Source organism: Ranitomeya variabilis, chromosome 5, assembly GCF_051348905.1.
Source record: "Ranitomeya variabilis isolate aRanVar5 chromosome 5, aRanVar5.hap1, whole genome shotgun sequence".
Lineage (NCBI taxonomy): Eukaryota > Metazoa > Chordata > Amphibia > Anura > Dendrobatidae > Ranitomeya > Ranitomeya variabilis.
Genome location: NC_135236.1, coordinates 102,709,654 through 102,729,900, shown reverse-complemented (window position 1 = coordinate 102,729,900; position 20,247 = coordinate 102,709,654). Strand labels below are relative to the sequence as shown.

Genomic DNA, 20,247 nt, shown 5'->3' with positions numbered 1-20,247 from the left:
AGCGTGAGCTCGATATATCCCCAGTGCACCCTGTCAAACGCCTTTTCGGCATCGAGAGACAGGAAAACACTGGGGAGACCCTCCCTCTCCACCACATCCAGGAGATCAATCAGTCGTCTTGTGCCATCTCTGGTCTGCCTACCAGGGACAAACCCAACTTGGTCGGGGTGTATAAGGCTGGGGAGCACCGCTATCAATCTATTGGCCCAGATTTTAGCATATATTTTAACATCGCAATTCAGGAGGGCTATGGGGCGAAAATTTCCCGGAGACGTTGTGGGCTTCCCCGGTTTAGGGAGGGTTGCGATGGAGGCCTCCAACCCCTCCGCCCTGATGCTGCCAACAGACGCCCAGTTGTTAAATAAGCGAAGGAGAAAAGGGGAGAGGACAGAGAGGAATTGTGCATAGTAGAGAAAAGGAAAACCGTCCGGGCCTGGAGAAGAACATTTATTAGAGTCCCTGACAATTTGGGAAAGCTCAGATTCAACAATAGGAGAGTTCAGAAAGGAAAGCTGCTCCGCATTGACCGAGGGAAGATTAGCTTTCTCCAAGAACGCCATGATTAGCTCCGGCGAGGGCTGAGGGACTCCCGGGTCAGAACCAAGATCATAGAGAGAGGAGTAATACGAAGCAAACTCCTCAGCAATATGGATGGGATTGTAAACACGAGAACCGTCAGACCCAAACAGGAATGGAATCTTGGATTGAGCCTCTCTCCTCCTAACGCGCCTAGCGAGAACAGCGCCCGCTCGATCCCCCATTGCATAGAATCTGGCTTTAGTTTTCCTCAGGGCATTTTCAGCTTTATGTAGAAGTAATTGGCGAACACGCATGCGAGCTTTAGAAAGGTCAGAAAAAAGCGCCGGGCTAGGGGACATCTTATGGGCAGACTCAAGACGGGCTAGTTCGTCTAGGGCCGACTGAAGGGTCGAATTATATTTCCTCTTAGCTGTTGCAGCCATTTTAATAAAGCAACCCCTAGCAACCGCCTTGTGAGCAAACCAAAGGGTATCGTCCCGTATGTCCGGGGTATCATTGGAGGAGAAGAACTCTTGTAAGGCCCTTTCCATAAACTGGGAATTTAGTTGATCGGTAAGAAGATGGGTATTGAGACGCCAGTGTGCGGGGGGTCTAATAGCAAGGGGGTCCTTTAGAACAAGGGACACCGGGGCATGATCTGACCATGTGATACTACCAATATCTGCCGAGATGCAGTGAGGGAGAGCCACATCATTCACCAGCACATAGTCAATCCTACTATAGGAACCGTGTCTGGGAGACATGAACGTGTAATCTCTCTCGCCACAATGCAGATACCTCCATATATCATGCAGCTTATATGAGTTGATTAGCGGCCCCGCCTCCTTCCTTGACAGGGAAGCGACAGAGCAATCCAGCACTTTAGATATTGGCACATTAAAATCCCCAGCAATTAGTTTGTGACCATGTTGGATGTCCTGTAAAATTTGAAAAAAACCCTCTAAAAATTTAAGTTGACCGGCATTAGGAGCATAAACTGAAGCAATGGTATAGGGGGCATTATTGATCAGACAAAGGATTACAATGAACCTACCCATCGGATCTACAATGGAACGGATCAGTTGGAAGGCATTGGCTTTGCTAAAGAAAATCGCTACTCCCGCCTTCTTTGACGGACCATTTGCAAAGAATTGATGTGGATATAAACCTGAGTACATTCTAACATTATCACATTCCAATAAATGTGTTTCTTGAAGACATATAATGTCCTGACGAGATTTACCCAGATGCCTCCAGACAATCGACCTCTTGCCTGGGGAGTTGAGACCATTCACATTAATGGAATACAGCGAAACACTCATGGTAAAACAGTATAAATAGACTTAGCTCATAATGAGCACCAGTGAAGTATGCACAAGAAGAAGCAACATGAGAGCTGCGGACCAGAACATGCGTTGGGGGGAACCGGGTGGGTGGGAGGGGGGAGGGAAGGACAAACAGAACAAACAACACAAAAATTAGGACATCAAGGTCCATTCAGGCAAATCCTGAGTCCAGAAGGTGAAAATCAGAAAAAACAGTTCACCTATGGGGCAAAACAATGGAAGTGCTGCAAATACTCCCACAAGGAGACCAGCACAACATATGAAATCAAAAAAAGAAAAACCTCAAGAGAGGAAAAAAAGTACCAAAATATTGCGGGAAATAGCCAGGAACCAAAGGTGGTAACATTCTTCAAGCGACCTCCCAGTCCGATGCAACACGGGCCTTGGGATTACGGGTATTCCCAGACCCAGAGGGACCCCTCGAGACTGGGGAACCAGGAGCCGACAGGCCCCATCCCGCCAATGCAGACGCCGCGTGGGACGGGGTCAGGCAGGTGGTGATGGATCCATCTTTGCGGATGAGAAGCTTAGTGGGAAATCCCCAACGATACAGAATGCCTTTTTCCCTGAGAACAGCAGTGTAGGGTCCAAAAGCTTTACGGAGAGCCAGGGTGCCCGGAGAGAGGTCTGGGAAGACGGTGATAGAGGCAAATCTTTCAGGTAAAGCAGGATTTTTCCTCAGAGCCTGGAGAAAGTTCTCCTTCATTTCGTAGAAGTGTATGCGGGCGAGCACATCTCTTGGGACCGAAGGTCCAAGACCAGTCGGCTTAGGAATCCGGTGTATGCAATCAATTATAATGTCCCTTGGGGCAAAGTGAGGGAGAGCAGCAGCGATAAAATCCTGCAAGAAAACTTTCAAGTCTCCCGGAAGTACAGATTCTCCAACGCCTCTAAGTTTAACATTGTTCCTTCTGGACCTATCTTCCAAATCCATGGTTTTGGCGTGGGTTTTAGTGAGCAGATCTTGCAGAGACTCTTGAGCGTCCCATAATTCATTATGAGATGAGATCAGCTCCACCATCTTACGCTCCAAACGATCCGTGCGGTTCCCCAGCTCCACCACCTCTCCTTTCAGCTCTGCCAGCATGGTGCGGATGTCTTCCTGAATGGAGGCCCTGAGATCCCCAAGCAGATCTTTAAGTAAAGCAGCAGTCACCGGAGCGTCGGGAGAATGCGACGCTGCAGCATCGGAAACCGCAACGCTCGGGAGTGATGAAGCGCCCGAAAGCGACGCTTGAGCGTTGCGTTGTGAGGAGCGGGAAGCTCTGGGTGAAGACGGCGCCATCTTGGGATCCTGCAGCAGCCGGGGGGAGGCCGCAAAGAAATCTATAATCCGCCTGGACGGGTCGCGTGTGCCAGCTCTGGATTTCCCCATACACTCACCGTCGCACCAGGGAGCGATGCTGGTATTATAGGAGACAGAGAGTCCGCCGGGAAGAAGATATGAGCCGCTTTAAGGTTCCTGGTCATGGAGCTCCCACACTGTGTGACCTACTCCATCTGCAGCTAGGCCCCGCCCCCGCCCATGGAACTTTCATTAACAGACCCTCAAAAATTTTCTAAGCCTCAGAAACAGCTCTTAGGACATGGGGGTCTGCTGCAGCCATCACTGTAGAGGGTCTGCCGCTCAACGCCGGGGACATTTCACTGGGTAAGGAACGCCCAGCGGACACTTGGCATCATACTGAGTGGCAGATTAGAACTTCTTTTTCCTGCATCTGCTATGAACAGCAGCAAAGCTAGGCGTAACCCCATTACAATCTTGGACGTATAGGTACGCCCAAGGTCGTGTCCCTGCATTTGATGCGCGCTTCGGCGTAGAGCCCAAATCTTTCCCTGCACATGACAGCTAGGCTGATCAGCTGTCATGTGCATCTAACAGCCATGGGTGGAATCGCAATCCAACGGCGGCTGTTACGTTAAATGCAGGTGCCAAACGCTTGCGCTGAGCAGAAGCGTGTCACAAGACATGCCCATCTCCACCCCTGTTCATGATCGGGGGGCACTGTTGGGTTGTCATGACCGCTGGCTGCGTTCTACAAAAGACCTCTATGCCTGTCATAAGTCTTTTGGGCTGATGTTCATAGGAGATCATGATGTATGCATAGCACAGGCGATCGGATTATCGCAGCTTCAAGACTCCTAAGGGGACTATTGAAGCAAAAGGTATATAAAAAAAAAAGAAAAAAAAGATTCTTTAAAAAAAGATTCCAAAAAAATGTAAAACACAAAAGTTTAAATCTCCTCCCTTCTGCCCCTAAGAAAAAAAAAAAAACAAACATGTTTTGTACAACTCGCCCTGCAAAAAACAAGCCTTCACACAGCCATACTGACAGAAAAATAAAGTTATGGCTCTGGGAAGAAGGGGAGCAAAAAATGAAAACGAAACAATAGAAAATCGCAAGGTGGTGAAGGGGTTAAAATAATTTACACATGACTTCCTTCTACGTTTGTGCAGCGTATGTCAGAGGTAGTCATTTATCAGGGTCACACGAGGACAGGATATACGTTTGTCAGCCCTTTCTTCTGGTAGAGAACTCAGCAGGTGAAAAGAACAAATGTCTTATTTTCCCAAGGTCTCTTAGTATCTGAGCTCCCCATTCTTCCATTGTGCGTCTCCGTGAGTCACTGTGTATTGTAACTGGGTGCGATTAAAAAATTGATTTGTTGACGTCATATCTTGGAAGCAAAAGAGCAATTTGTATACATAGAAAAATAAAACCCTCAGTTTCTTTTTGTGTTAAAGAATCAATAATGTCTGTTCCCATTAAATGCAGCAGTGTGGGCTGAGATTAGCTTCTACACAGTGACGCCTTTTGCCTACTGATATTGTGGTGCGGACCTTATAACACCCGTGCCCTATACTGGACCGGAAGCCTCTACGGATCTACAGCTAGACCGATATTGCAGTGATTTGGGGCATGCAGTTTATCTATCTGGGGATTCCACAGCTGGTGACAAATTCAACCCCAAAAAATTCAATACACATTAGACTGGAATAGTTTTCCCGCCAATCTTATTAAAGACACATTTTCGAATATTCTCCAATGGTCACTTTCTCTAGTGCTTCTACAAAAATTGTGTATTCCAATTAAAGGGAACCTGCTTCTAAATGGAAGCAGTGGGTACAACTCGCCCTAAAAAAAAATACAAAAAAATAGAAATCTAAAGTAAAATTCCACATGCAAATGAGACTCGAAGTGCACTGGGGGCGCGGAAAAAAGTCAATCCAAGTGCACTGGCACGCCCCCAGTGCACTCCCAGCCTGATTTGCATACCGATTCTACATGAAGATTTCTCATGACTGGTACATTGGAACTGTACGAAAAAAGGCAATATTTTTATTAGGCGAAAAAGCACTTACACAGCCATGCTATTACTTCTATATGTAAATGCGTGCGGCAGGTATATTTGAACCCCTTCACGACATGCGCCGTACTAGTACGGCGCAAGTCGTGTCTCCCCCATTGATGTGGGCTCCGGCGGTGAGCCCACATCAAAGTCGCGACATGTCAGCTGTTTTGTACAGCTAATATGTGCCCGCAATAGCGGCAAGTGGAATTGCGATCCACCCACCGCTATTAACTCGTTAAATGCTGATATCAAACTCTGACAGCGGCATTTAACTACCACTTCCGGCCATCGGGCCAGAAATGCACGCAACGCTGACCCCCCCCCGTCACGTGATTGGGGGTCAGCAATGAGTCATTCACTCCTTGAGACCTCTATGGTTGTTGATGCCGGATTGCTATGAGCGCCACTCTGAACATTTAGTTTTCTTTTTATTGTGAAGGAAACAACAAATAAGACAAAATTACTGAAAACTCCAATGTGCGTAACTATTCACCCCCCTTTGTACAGCCTCTTTTTGCGGCAATTACAGCTTGAAGTCACTTTGGATAAGTCTGTATGAACTTTCCACATCTGGCCACTGGGATTTTTGACTGTTCCTCAAGGTAAAACTACTCTGGTTTCCTCTGGTGAACAGCAATCAAGTCTGACCACAGATTCCCAATTGGATTAAGGTCTGGGCTTTGACTAGGTCACTCCAAAACATTTACACATTTCCCTTTAAACCACTCGAGTGTTGCTTTAGGAGTATGCTTTGGGTCATTGTCTTGTTGGAAGGTGAACCTACATCCCAGTCTGAAATCACTTGACAGACTGAAAAAGGTTTTGCTCAAGAACATCCATGTATTTAACAACATCCGTCTTCCCCTCAACTCAGACCATTTTCCCTGTCCCTGCTGCAAAAAAAACATTCCCAGAGAATAATGCTTCTACCACCATGTTTTGCTGTGGGGATGGGGATCTTGGGGTGATGAGCTGTGTTGGTTTGGGGCCAAGCATAGCGTTTACCTGTCTTTTGGCAAACGTAACACGAGCCTTAAAATTTGTGTGTGTAAGTAAATACTTTTTTCTGCCCACTCTTCCATAAAGGTCACTTCTCTGAAGTGTACTGCTTATTGTGGATATATGGACAGATACACCCGTCTTTGCTTGGGAACTCTGCAGTACCTTGAGGGTTAAACACAGGTTGAAATATAACAAAACAAGTACAAAGCCAAAGGGAGGGTGGGAATACTTTCGCAAGCGTCATTGAAAGTATTATTGTTGAAATGTTGGATCAGGGTAGAAAATCTAATAAAGACTGAAGTTTGACAAGCACATAAGTGAGATTTCCTGATTTAGCACCTCTGTACAGCACATGAGAGGAATTGGATTTCAATTTTCACACATTAAATGCAGGCTGTACAATAAAACGGAAGCAGGGTTCAGGAACATATCAGATAAAATTGACTAAAACAGGTGTCACAAATAATCCAGAGTTTACGTGATAACACGATATCCAGGGACACAAGAATAAGAAGTTCATGTCAGTACTGCGGCTGCAATTAAGAGGTCTGATCATTAGTACTGACAGAGGCGGAAGTCATGGTCTTTAATGTTAATTGATGAGGAAAAAACCTGAAGATTGATGTCCACTCTGGGCCTGACTAGCCAGACAGACTTGTTGTGCTAATGCCAAAAGCGCATTAATGTGTGGTATTTAGGCCAAGTGCTGATCCCTAATGAAGGGCACCAACTCCCTGATGGATAAGTCGTCCTCTATAGCAATGTAGACATACAGACCACCACTAAGGATCACGCAGATGTCTGTGGATCTTGGTCCTATCACAGACCGCAATGCATGGACTGGCCGCGGTCTCCTGACCGGAGCAGGACAGCCTCATAGAAATATATGAAGCTGCCACACTAGGGTCAGGAAAGCCACAGGCAGTCCGTGCATTGCGGTCTGTGGTCGGACCGAGATCCGCTGACATCTGCATGAACCCTTGGGGTCCCCAATTCATAAACCTACTGTACAACACAGACGAGTCAGGTCCGTTTTGCACTTTTATATAGCAAATCTATAAAAACGAAGCATAAAAGAACAAAACATAAACCCACAGATGTGAAAGGAGCCCATCTCTGCCGTCCATATGCTCGGCTTGTCATAGCGAGAAGACTCCTTTAACTGTACGGCAATGTAAAAAGAAGCAAGCGGTGCGGAATGTCATCTACTTGTGAACATACGGTATTCATTTTGGGGAAATAATTGCAGAGGAATACTCCCATTACTGCTGGATGACCTCTAAGCTGTCCGATATGTGATTATTTTCAGATTCTTGCGTCTTTTTATTCTATTATATACACATGATTATCATGGCAGCCAACTTGCTTGCCTTACTAACAGCAGAGAGAGAGGTTTTACAGCACTTCAATGAGAGAACTTTCTAGGCATACTGTTTTCTGTACAGAGGTCACTGCGCAGGGAGAGGGGAGGAGGTGAGCTGTGATCATCACTTATTGTGAATGGTGGATATTGTGTTATTCTCTCTAATTATATAGGTGTTATCAGCAATATTAAGGAAGAGGAAAGCTCTGACATCACCGTTAAATGGTGGCGTTATCGGTCATTATCCTGCCTATGATTATGTGACTACTAATAAAAAAATAATAATAATAATCTCTATAGGTGAAAATTGTAACTGGAAGACACTGGGATTTTGCTCTAAGTTTTTATTCCATACCACAATCAATATTGGTTTAGGCAATACGCCATTTTCTGGAGACCCGTTCCCTTTGTATCTTCTGTTGTGTAGGGCCGTGTTGCACTGGTATTGTTCTATAGCTATACATGTTGGGAAGGCATCGCAGGGAAAAAAAAATGTAAAAAGTGGTAATAAGATCATTATGTATAACGACTGTGGTATTCTGCAATCGTCCCCTCAGAGGTGACAAGTTTCTATAGATCCCCAATCAACAAACTGAAAAGGGCACCAGTAACTGAAGTGATATTGGTGTGTGTGTGGTGGGCAAGCATGTGATAAAATCGAGGGCACAAGAATATCTGCCCCTGACAGCAGCATGCATACATACAGCAGGTGAAAGTATTCAACATGTCACCAATTTTCTAAGTATATTGAAGTATTAAATAAATTTCAGTCAGCGTGTTGAATGCTTTTTCCCCGGTGTCATTTCTATTACACATAATTTATGGACATCTATGGTTTGATTTCTTTGCCTGTGTGGATTGGATGGGCTGTTACCGACATCCGGTGAGTATTTCATGTCAATAGCACCTTTAGAAATAGATTTACTTGGAGAACTGGTGACGTGTTCAATACTTCTTTCACCGGCTGTATTCATATGATACACCAGTCACTTCACAGCAGTTCTGAATAAAGTCGCCTCGGTATGTGAGGGTATAATGGGCAATATGTGATCTAGGAAGCCACACGTCGCCCTTCTCCATAGATCAGTGACATCTTATTCTCACACACTTCCATCACAGTACATCCATATTGCAGGAGCGCACACGAGCTAGGATTATTACCTGCGGGTATCAGAGCATCGCGTTCAATGATCCTTGCCGATGCCAAGTCGCTGATGATGTACTGCATGCGCAGGTGCTTGAAGACTGGCACAAATGGGCAGCCCCGATCAGTTTCTAGAAAGGTGATGCCGGTATCTTCTAATTCTAAAGAACGCAGAAGACGAGAGATGAAGCTGCACCGGTACGGTCACAAATTATGCTTACAGTAGTGACAGCCAGCAGGTCCATGAGATACAAGGCACACTTAGGGTAGCACACATGTAAAAATCAGAGCACGGACAAGAACCATGTCGACACGCGGCTTACTGAAAATCAGCTTAGTCGTCAATAGGTCAAAAGTGGCCAGTTCTGGTCTTTTTAGATTCCCGCTGCTGCCCCCAAGTAGTCAGTTTGCAGTTTTTTTTGTTTGTTTCTTAATCCATCATATGGTGGGCCCAAGAGCACTGCCCACATGTAAAGATTACAAAAATCATCAGTAAATAAAAAAAAAAAAAATATATATATATATATATATATATATATATATATATATATATATATATATATATATATATATATATATATATATATATACATTTAAAAAAAAATGCAGAAGATAAATAAGAGCAAAAATTGGCCATTTTGTCAAGTTGGCAGGACCTTTATAATGGTCAAGAGGTTATCAGGTGTTTTTGCCCGTTTAACTCTGTACAGAGCAATTATCAAAGTGCCCTGATCTGTAGGTGGCAAAACTGCTGTGTGACCACTGTACATGTCTGTACCACAACCTTGGCGCCTACACGTCAATATGCCAAATCATACACTTTATAAAAGGTTTCTTTCAGCCTAAAATGACCCCATTCACCAACCTTTCCTGCGTTTGGAGAACCAGTCATCCGCTTCAGCTAGGAGCTGTATTAAGGACCCGTTCCAAGAAGGCACTAGTTGCAGGAACATCCACTGTTGGAAAACGAGGCAAATCAATTTACAGCTGAAAACAAAGCCATTACCCAAATAACGTTAAAACTAGTGATGAGCAAGTATACTCGGTTCTTGAGATTTCCCGAGCATGCTCGGGGGTCCTCCGAGTATTTTTTAGTACTCGGAGATTTAGTTTTCTGCGCCGCAGCTGAATGATTTACATCTGTTAGCCAGCTTGATTACATGGGGGGATTCTCTAGCAACCAGGCAACCCCCACTTGTACTTATGCTGGCTAAGAGATGTAAATCATTCAGCTGCGGCGAAAGAAAACTAAATCTCCGAGCACTAAAAAAATACTCGGAGGTCACCCGAGCGTGCTCGGGAAATCTCGCGAACCGAGTATACTCGCTCATCACTAGTTGAAACCTATTACATTTTGTGACAGAATAGCAACTGCTCAGTACAAGTCCTTAATGTGATTTATTTACACTACAATTTGCATACATGCGGTCATGTACCGACTAGACTTGAGGAGCATCACGCAATGCAATTGTATTGAGCCAGGCCGGACAAGTCTAGTCTGAATGTGGCAGGAAGTATGTAAATCGCATGCTTGTGGTCACATGACCGCCAGTTCCCAGCAATGCCACTAGAGAATCCTTGCAGCGAATGTGCTGTGAGGATTCACAAGCCTGCAGTCACATAGTGTCACTGAAGACTTGTACCAAAAAGGCCACACAACCTCTTTAAAGTTTGGTAAAAATATAAAAAGTAACGCTGCAAGTTGTGAAGACTTGAAGACCATCTCCTGATAATTGAGTCCATGCAGTGAAAGGATAGGTAGACCAAGAATGGGCAAGTAAGTATTTACAGCAAGATCTAACCCCTGAAAAGTGCTATCCCCACTACAGGATTAGATTCTCAACGTATTGGGGCTTTAGGCTCACAGACTACTCCTCAGCCGTCTCTGGTTCCAAAACGGTCAAAAACCAGGACAACAAAACAAGGGAAGGAAAAACCCAGGCCGTGCCCAGTCACTCACATCAGTGGCACAGCAGCTGCAGTATTGATTTGTATGGGGGAGGAAGAAATGAACAATGCCAGTTATAAAACCGTGCCCTAACTTTCTCTAACATCATTTCTGCTCACTTGTGGCCACATTTCAGTACAGAGACATCTTAGGGCCATAATGATAAGTACGCCTTAGTGCCCTAGTCACGTCCGGTCACGATTAGAATGATTGTCAGCACAGGGCCAAGGCTAGTAAAGACATTTCCTCAGTTATCTCAGGTCAGAGCTTCCTCTCGAGATAGTCATTTAATGTTCATGTAATCAATTCTGTGTGTTCTGCTCTTTACCAAGTAGTGTAAAGTGGATCTCTGGGGTGCTTGAGTTTCCTGTTCTGTGCAGCAGTGTACAGATCGTGCTTTGTACTGTTATTTCTATTGAAGTAGGACACGTACCAAAAGATCATACAGAAATACTAGGCAGCACACCCTCCATGGATGGTCGGTGTGCGAGTGGTTGGTCTTCAGTATTTTACTCCTGTGCTGCCCCCGCCTCTATCAATGGGTGGGCTGCATCCGGCAGTGCACTGGGATTATGACCTGGTGTTACCTTTATCTGTAATATTTTCAGGTAATATAGAACAATGCTGATGTGGAACTCTGAATGCAGAAAAAAACCTTCATTTTATATCAATCCTTTAAAAGGTACCTGTCACATCCAGAAATGCCATTTACTAATAGATACAGGATTAATTTGCACGTAAATGGTATTAAAATGATATTAGGCTGCCCTACTGGAGAGGCGGCAACAGGGAGAAAATAAAGTTATAGCCTCCCTATAGCCGCTCACTTCCACTTACTATCTGCACAGTCATCATGCTGTAAATCACCCACATGTACTTGGTGGGCACTTTGTGAGCCGATTAACCCCTTCATTGCCCGATTGACAGCGGTATCTTAAGTGGTTAAAAGGGGGTTGAAAGACACCATCCCTTCACAATTGTAATCGTGGGTGACGATCGTTGCCATGGTTGCCCTTAGGTCATCTAATGACCCCACAGGGTACGGTGGCCTGTGAGATCCAGCTACAAGCCAGGTCTCACAGGCTGAGTCAGTGACTCGCTGAGCGGTCTCATGCACTGCAGACCAGTGATCAGAGTAAAAATTAGACATGTCCCACAACTGGGACTCAGTGAAAAAGTGAAACGTAGTCCAATAAAATGTGTAAAAAGGTATAAAAAAGGTCAGATACGGTCACTGGTTCTAGGCATTTGTGAGGGACAATGACCGAATACTGGACAGCACAATTCTCAATCCGGTATGGTTCCAGTTGTCAGGGTACTTTAACTCGCAAAACACCTGTATATGGGCTGCAGAAAATCCCTTTGCCACTCACCAAAAACCACTCCATGATCAAAAAGTCGGTGTAGGGTGTGCCATTTTTGTTGGCACCACAGTAAACACAGATGTGCACTTAAATATATATGAGCAGTTTGTGAATCGACTTGTTGTTCCTAAGATAAAGGAAGGTTACTGGCAGCAAGATCGAGCAATCAATGAGACAAACACCGGCAAGGAGAATGGCAGAAATTCAGCCCTTTTCTGAAAGAGTAATTTTAAAGGAGCTTTGGACACCACAGTTGCCGGATCTGAAAACACCAAACTTCTTCCTTTGGGGTATGCTGAAGATAAAAGCCTACCAGCACAAGCCTGCCATAAGTTTCAAAATGCATCAAAATGTGTCTGGCAGAAAACGGAGAAGACTTCCAGCACTGCATGTGGTATAACCGATTACACATACGTCAAGGTATGTAGAGTATTTTTGGGGTTCGGTTTGCTTTCTTTTAGTGGGAATTATTCTGGACCGCTATCAAAAGAACTTAGGAAAAAAGCTTCTAATATTTTGAAACAAACCCAACCTATTCCCTTTCTAAACAGCATGGAGACTGTCATGTCTACTGGACCATAAAATGATAAATCCATACAAAATAACATCTGTCACGTTTGTCATGTTTCAGCATGTTACTGGAATGTACAGTACAGCAAACTAAGCTTTTCTGGCAAAGTTCAAGGTTAACCTGATTAAAGAGGCACACGGCACGATTGAAGACCGTCTGACATGTCATTCTGAAAAACATTCAGAATCGTATAAACCGAAAACCCATCAAACACTAATAAGAACATGCCAAAGGGCAGCTTTCCTTACCTTCTTTAAAGCCGTGTACACATCCATCTCTACCTGCATGACAAGTAGATCCGGTGAACAGATGAGCTGCTTCATCATATTGATGCTGCAAATGCACAAATTGACAAAATCAAATATTTTACACAAGAAAGTAAGGGTCAGTAGGGGGTTGTCACGTAAAGCAGATTACATGGTGCTATATATAACAGTGCAGCATTCGATGAGGTTGAAAACTGGTTTAATATGAGGCTTTACTACAAGCCATCAAAGTTTGTAGATGGTTCACAGGCACACGATTTTGCAGGTACATTGAGGTTGGCTATGCCGCCATTAATCAGCAACACCAACTGTAAATTAATAACATGAAAACGTCACAGATTTTCAATAGAAGAACTTGTCAGCATCTTGGTTACCTGGTGGCCACTACAGGTGCCCCTACACTTACAAAACATAAGATGTGGTCATACTATTATTGCGGTCATAAGAGATGAGCAAACCGGTTCTCAAGACCCTGGTCAGACAGGCTCATCAGTAGTCCATGGCTGCCGGGAGAGAGCCCTGTGAACAGCCTCCTACCTGCCGGAATCACCTCGGCTTTCTCCAAGTTGTTGGCCATGTGTTCTATTAAGCAGAAGAGGATGCTTAGGTTGGAGGCAGGTTCCAGGGCTCCCGGCTGGTGGTCACACACTACTAGTCCATGGCCACTGGACCAGGGCCTTGTGAATCGCTCTCACCTCTATTCATACCGAGTTGGGGACTTTAAACATAATGGCAGGCCCTCCATTTTGCAAAAGGGAAAGTCAGCTTATTGAAACCGGTTGTTCCATCCTAGGACTTGTCAGATAATTGAGTGTTGATCAATTAAGGGGCCTACCGCTATGTAATAACGTAAGGAGATCAGCCACAGATTTCAGCCTGAGTATAGAGTCCATTCTCTGACATCAAGGAAAGGCCCGAGGGTTGAGGAACACATTGGGGAAGATTTAATAAGCGGAATGCTTGCCCTTTTTGTCGGAGATACCAAAAGTAGAGCACTCTGCCATCACAGTCCCACTGACATATAAAGTGATCATCGGTATGGGGGACCATCATTCTATTAGGTCACTGGGTTCAGGGATTGGTGTGGTTCAGCAATTAGCAAATTAACACTTACCCAGTAAAATAACTTGCTTTTTAGGGCAGGTGCAGACACGCGACCTAATGATATTCTATGGAGCCGTCCACATGTCAAGATATTTCCTTGGACCAAGCCTGACCAAGGAAATAAAGTTGCTGCATGCCCTAGTTTGATCTGATAATCGGATGCAAGTCAATGAGTGCGTGGGAAACATCGGACTGTACTTGGATGACATCCGACTGCAGTCAGATTTTCACGGACAGACACAATGGAGAAGATGGAGAAATTTCTTTCGCCATTTTCTACTCAACCAAAAGATTCAGATCACACTATGATCAGAGTGTTAATTACATAATGGACCTGATTTTCTCAAATGAGAAAACAAATGGTCATATGCGCCAAACCCTTCTGGAGCTAAATTATTCAGGCATTCCAACAAGAATTTTGAAAGCAAGTATACCAGACCCATCAGGTTTAAGATCCATTTAACAATGGAAGCAGTTTGTATTGTGAAATCTTGTGACAGATCTGCTTTAAAGAACTAAAATAAAGTCTCAGCATAAATCATGCGCAAAAGATTGGAAAAGTGCACTCTAAAACTCTTACGGATATTATGTCTGAAGATTATGTTGAAAGGTCCATGAATAAAACATCTTGATAAAAGTGCAGCCATCAGGCTTGTATTCCACCCAAATGGCCACATGTTGTTCACAGTAAGAGACTAGAAGTTTACTACATGAAGAAATACACAATGGGAACGGACTGCGATAGACACGTCCGTGCACAGAGCTTTCATTTAGTGTTAATAATTCACACATTTCTTATAAACCAACACAATATTTCATCATAAGATACCAACCGGGTCAGAAACCGCGTTCTGTAGGTAAGAACTAAGCATTTGTCCTTCAGTGCAGAGACGAATTATTAAAATGTATTGCCCCAAAAAACGCACAACTCAAATATAAGCCCTCAAGTTGTTCTCTTACTTCAATTCCTTAGGAATTCTGTTCAGCCGTTTCTTGTCATTCTCCTAAACTCCTGAATGACTAACATGTCTAGAAATGCCGTGAGTGACAAGCCACGTATCTATGTATAACCAAGCAATCAATCCTTCCCAAGGTCTACACATAATAGATAATCCCTATAGGAGCTAGAAAACTGAAAATTACTGTGGTCGTTTATATAAAAAAAAAAAAAACACACGGAAAAAAATACAGCTGAACATCTCAAGGTCTTACATTTACTACCAGTGCTCGACCCAGAAAATAACTGCCTAGAAGCCAAATAAAAATGCATATACTGGGGATGTAAAAATGCAAGGCTTTTCCATGCAAAAAAAAATTAAAAAAATCATACCCCCCCCCCCAAAAAAAAAGTCATAACTTTTTTCATTTTTAATGTCACCGATAATCTTGCAATCTGTACAACTCAATTGAATAACAAAAACTAAAAATCTTTTTGCGTGGAAAGAAAAAAAAACTGGTAGCATAAATATACACACCTCAAACCAAGACTTTATGACAGCATTCCCTCTTTTTGGGTAAGTGCCCATTAGCACTGCACATTTGGAATTGGCAATCTTTGCTCAGTCGTCCTTGCAGTGGCGCTTATATGTATCAGATTGCGAAGGAATGTCCTATGTACAGCACCCTCTTCAAGTCAACCCACAGATAATCAATTGGTGCAAAATTGACATTTGGAACTGCTTGTAATTCCCTCCACCTTGACTAAATCCCCAGTTCCAGCTGCAGAAAAAAAGCCCTAAAAGCATAATGCTGCTTCCATCATTCTTCACTGTGGGTACAGTGTTCTTTTTTGTTATTTGCAATGTTGGATTTGTGCCAGACACTTTTTGGAATTATGGCCAAGAATTTCATCCTTGTTCTCAGCAGACCATAATACGTTTTCTCATATGTTTCTGGCAGAATTAATGTAGGTGTTTGAGTTCCGCGAATCGATCCAATCATCTTTAATAGCCAGGCTTGGATGTCTTTTTTGTAGGAAAAGCTTTTGTCTTGTTACCCAACCCCACAGGCCAGACAAAAGAAAAGTATGGGAGATTGTTGTCACAAGCAGAACACAAACAGTACTTATCAGAAATTCATTGCTGTAGAAATTCATTGCAGCCTTCTGGACCAGTTTTCTTGTTGTTAATTTATGAGGGAAGTCCAGTTCTATACAACATCACTATGGTGCCAACTTTAAACCACTTCTTGATGATGGTCTTCACAGTGGTCAATGGAGAATGTTGGAAATGTTTTTGTACCTTTCTCCTAACTGATAACTCTCAACAATAAGTTCCCTTTGCCGTGTTGTAAGCAGTTTATGGACCATGACCATGAAAAATGACAGGAATATCCAACTAGAACAGCTAAACTTTATATGGGCTTAATCAGAATTTTTTTTCTTCTTCTGTAAAGCCGCAGTGTGGAGAGAGAATCATGGGGCCAGGGTGGAGAGAGACACATGGGACCAGGGTGTGGGACATTAATTCTGCAGGGGCTAATTAAGGGATATTATTACTGCGGTAATGTATTTTATTTTTGAGGATACAGTTCTCAGTGTGGGGGAAGGGAGGTCCTGTTACTGTGCAGGGCGACACCATACTTTTTTTTCCTTCATCTGGTGGAGTGTAGAAGTTAATGAAAAATTGGGGACTGTGCTCTGGTTAAGTTGCTTAGTTATTTTCTGCAGATATAAATCCTGGATGGAAGAAGTGTTGGCGGTCTCTACTGGATGAAGATGAAGGATTACAACTAGAGACGTCACCAGTGAGTCAGTGTGTTACCTGTACACTGACACTATACACTGTATAGGAGATGGTCAGGGAGCTTCACCGTAGAGTTAAAAGATGTATGCTGAAGCGGTGAGTAATGAAACTAGGTGGGTGCCGATCCTGCTGGTGAACTCAGCCGTAAACAGTTAGAAAAGGAAAGGATTTCTCAGGCACTTCAACGACCTTAGTGAAAATGATTGCTCTTTCATTCAGACAAAGTGCAGCTAAAAACAGGGGAGTGGATTAAAAAACCTTACGCCTTTCTGGTGCGATACTGCACCCTTAATCATAGGCCTACAACTAAGGGCGCAGTATCACGCCAGAAACGCATAAGTTTTTTTAATCCACTCCCCTGTTTTTAGCTGCACTTTATGTCTGAATGAAAGAACAATCATTTTCACCAACCTCATTGGGAGTGCCTGAGAAATCTTTTCCTATTCTAACTATACACTGTATACTTTATACAGAGCTCCTGTGTATAATGTCACTGGCGACATTGTCAGTGTACAGGTACCACAGTGATCACCAGTTACATTATACACAGGAGCTCTGAACATAGTGTATAATGTACAGGTAATACAGTGATCACCAGTGACATTATACACGGGAGCTCTGTATATAGTGTATAGTGTACAGGTACCACAGTGATCACCAGTGACATTGTACATGGGAGCTCTGTATATAGTGTACAGGTAATACAGTGATCACCACTGTAAATGGTGAGGACATGGTGTAGAAGTGGAGTTTTTCCAAGAGTGGGTGGTGGGACTGTGGAAGGTTCGAGGGTTGAAGACAGAGTTGGGGTGGAGCCTGAGCGGAGTATCAAGGGGCCCCACTTTTTTTTTTACCAGTATGGGGCCCTGAAATTCCTGGTGGCAGCCCTGGAACTTGGTTACCCACAATACTAATGTAAACACTACAGTCCAAACCTCCATCCACAGATAAGATGTGGAGTGCCTGAGAAATCTTTTCCTTTTCTAACTATGCACTGTATACTTTATACAGAGCTCCTGTGTATAAATGTCACTGGCGATCACTATAGTACCTGTACACTGGCACTAACCTCCATCCACAGATAACAGAGGAGGAGTGCCTGAGAAATCATTTCCTTTTCTAACTATACACTGTATATTTTATACAGAGCTCCTGTGTATAATGTCACTGGTGATCACTATAGTACCTGTACACTGACACTATACACTGTATACACAGAGCTCTATACATAGTATACAGTGCATATTGTCAGTGTACAGGTACCACAGTGATCACCAGTGACATTATACACAGGAGCTCTGAACATAGTGTATAATGTACAGGTAATACAGTGATCACCAGTGACATTATACATGGGAGCTCTGTATATAGTGTATAGTGTACAGGTAATAAAGTGATCACCAGTGACATTATACATAGGAGCTCTATACATAGTATAAAGTCATCGATCGTGTCGTGGTGGCAGATTAAAAAAATCTTTTGGCCAAAACAAAGCTGAGGCTATATATGTGATATGTTGTTCGATGGGAACCATTACTGTGCAAATGGTGAGGACATGGTGTAGAAGTGGAGTTTTTCAAAGAGTGGGTGGTGGGACTGTGGAAGGTTTGAGGGTTTTTTACCAGTATGGGGCCCTCAAATTCCTGGTGGCAGCCCTGGAACTTGGTTACCCACAATACTAATGTAAACACTACAGTCCAAACCTCCATCTACAGATAACCAAGGACACTAGATGTGCCAAGAAAACATTCCCCACATCATTGCTGCTTTCCACCAGCCTGGACAGCTGACACCAGACAAGAAGGGTGCTTGGGCAAAATTCTGTCCATTCCCCATCACTGGATGTTTGCCCTTGATCACACCATCGTCCATGTACTCTAGACACTGTTGCATGGGATACCCCTGAAGCTAATCAGTTTTTGAGAGCTCCTAGACACGGCTTGTGGGGCACAAATGGCCATACCTCATTCCAAGTTGCTCAGGTCGCTTGATTTTGCCATTCTAAAGTGGATTGACACAAACTGATCCAGGAAAAACTCTCACACTAGATTTCATGCTGCCCGTAGGGGTCATGCGTCTGAGTTCCATACAGGAAAGCTCCAATCACGAGGGGCAGGTGTCTGTAGTAATGTGACCATTCAGTGTAGTTATTGTTATACGTTTTCGGTTGACAGTGCAGCCGGTGGTGGGCATACACACAAGATGAAAGGGCAAGGCCATGTGCTGCATTATTACATTATCTGGAGCAGCATTGTGCTGAAAAGATTAGCTAAAGATTTGAGCGGATATAAGTGAAGCACAGGCACAGAGATAAGGATTAGTGATGAGCGAATATACTCGTTACTCGAGATTTCACATGTTATTTATATGTACTATTACTTTTGCAAAAGGGTTTTTGCTCATTTTGTTTCTATTTTAGGTGTTGTCTGTTTAATGGCCAGTGCGAACATGTTCTTATACATTAAATGCACACATCTTATAATCCGGCTAATTTTTTTTTGGTTTTGCTTTGAGTTCTTGTACTGATCTGAGAGCAGCATAATGTAGAAAAAGAGATGCTGATCTCTGAGGGTATGTGCACATGTTGTGGATTACTCAAGATTTTTTCGTACTGATTTTGGTAAATCCGCAGGTAAACCGCACTGCGGATTTCCAGCGGAATTACCACGATTTTTTGTGGATTTTGTGCGGATTCCACCTGCGGATTCCTATTATAGAGCAGGTGTAAATCGCTGCGGAATCCGCACAAAGAACTGACATGCTGTGGAATAAACAACACTACGTTTCCGCGCGTTTTTTTCCGCAGCATGTGAACTGCAGATTTTGTTATCCATAGGTTTACATGGTACTGTAAACTCATGGAAAACTGCTGCGAATCCGCTGCGGATCCACTTCGTGTGCGCCTACCCTTAGGGTAGGTTCAAACGTTCAGTAAGCAGCGCTTTGGACGCAGCACATGTCCGCTGCGTCCATAGCGCAGCCGTCTATTGAATACACGTGATTCCACATGTGATCAATGAACCATGCGGATTAACCGCTGCCAATATATTGTACGGGTGAAATTTATCTTGCGCAGGCTCGTCTCTGCATGATAAATTGACATGCTGCCGTCTGGAGGGATGGGCTGCATGTCCGTCTCCGCAGGTAAGCCATGGGCGTCTGTGGACGCATAATGGGCATGGGATTTCTTGAAATTCCATCCACTATGCTGTAACATCTGGACGCTGCGCAAGTATGCAGCATTCAACCCAAGGGTTTACTTATCGTGGTAACATTCCCTTAGATTACTGGGTGCAGCAGCTGTAACACTTAGATGTAGCGGAGCTCAGAAAGCTGCCCCGGTCCACAACACAGCTTTGTGTGCTACCAATAACATGCTCTGTATATGGTGACAGAACAATATCAGCGAAAGGCCGATGAGCACTGACAGGTACAGGACAATATAAACAGGCTGGTAAAGGAGCACCTGGTGTAAATGTGGCATATCTCTACTGATGAGCCGCAGGTGGATTTGTGACGTGT

At 43.8% G+C, this 20,247-nt stretch overlaps 1 protein-coding gene and 1 long non-coding RNA gene across 3 annotated transcripts in view; one reads left to right on the top strand and one right to left on the bottom strand.

Moving 5' to 3' along the window:
• Positions 1-20,247, bottom strand: part of GMCL1 (germ cell-less 1, spermatogenesis associated) — a 158,174-nt gene that overhangs the window by 55,311 nt on the left and 82,616 nt on the right. For both annotated transcript variants that reach the window (XM_077263077.1, XM_077263078.1), the window contains 3 exons: positions 12,860-12,944; positions 9,594-9,684; positions 8,746-8,889 (listed from right to left, as the gene is read on the bottom strand). In XM_077263077.1, coding sequence (XP_077119192.1) covers positions 8,746-8,889; positions 9,594-9,684; positions 12,860-12,944 — 320 coding nt within the window. The remainder of the gene's footprint in view (positions 1-8,745; positions 8,890-9,593; positions 9,685-12,859; positions 12,945-20,247) is intronic.
• The window catches only part of LOC143775209 (uncharacterized), a 111,672-nt gene that overhangs the window by 59,663 nt on the left and 31,762 nt on the right, over positions 1-20,247 (top strand). The gene's annotated exons all lie outside the window — the stretch shown is intronic.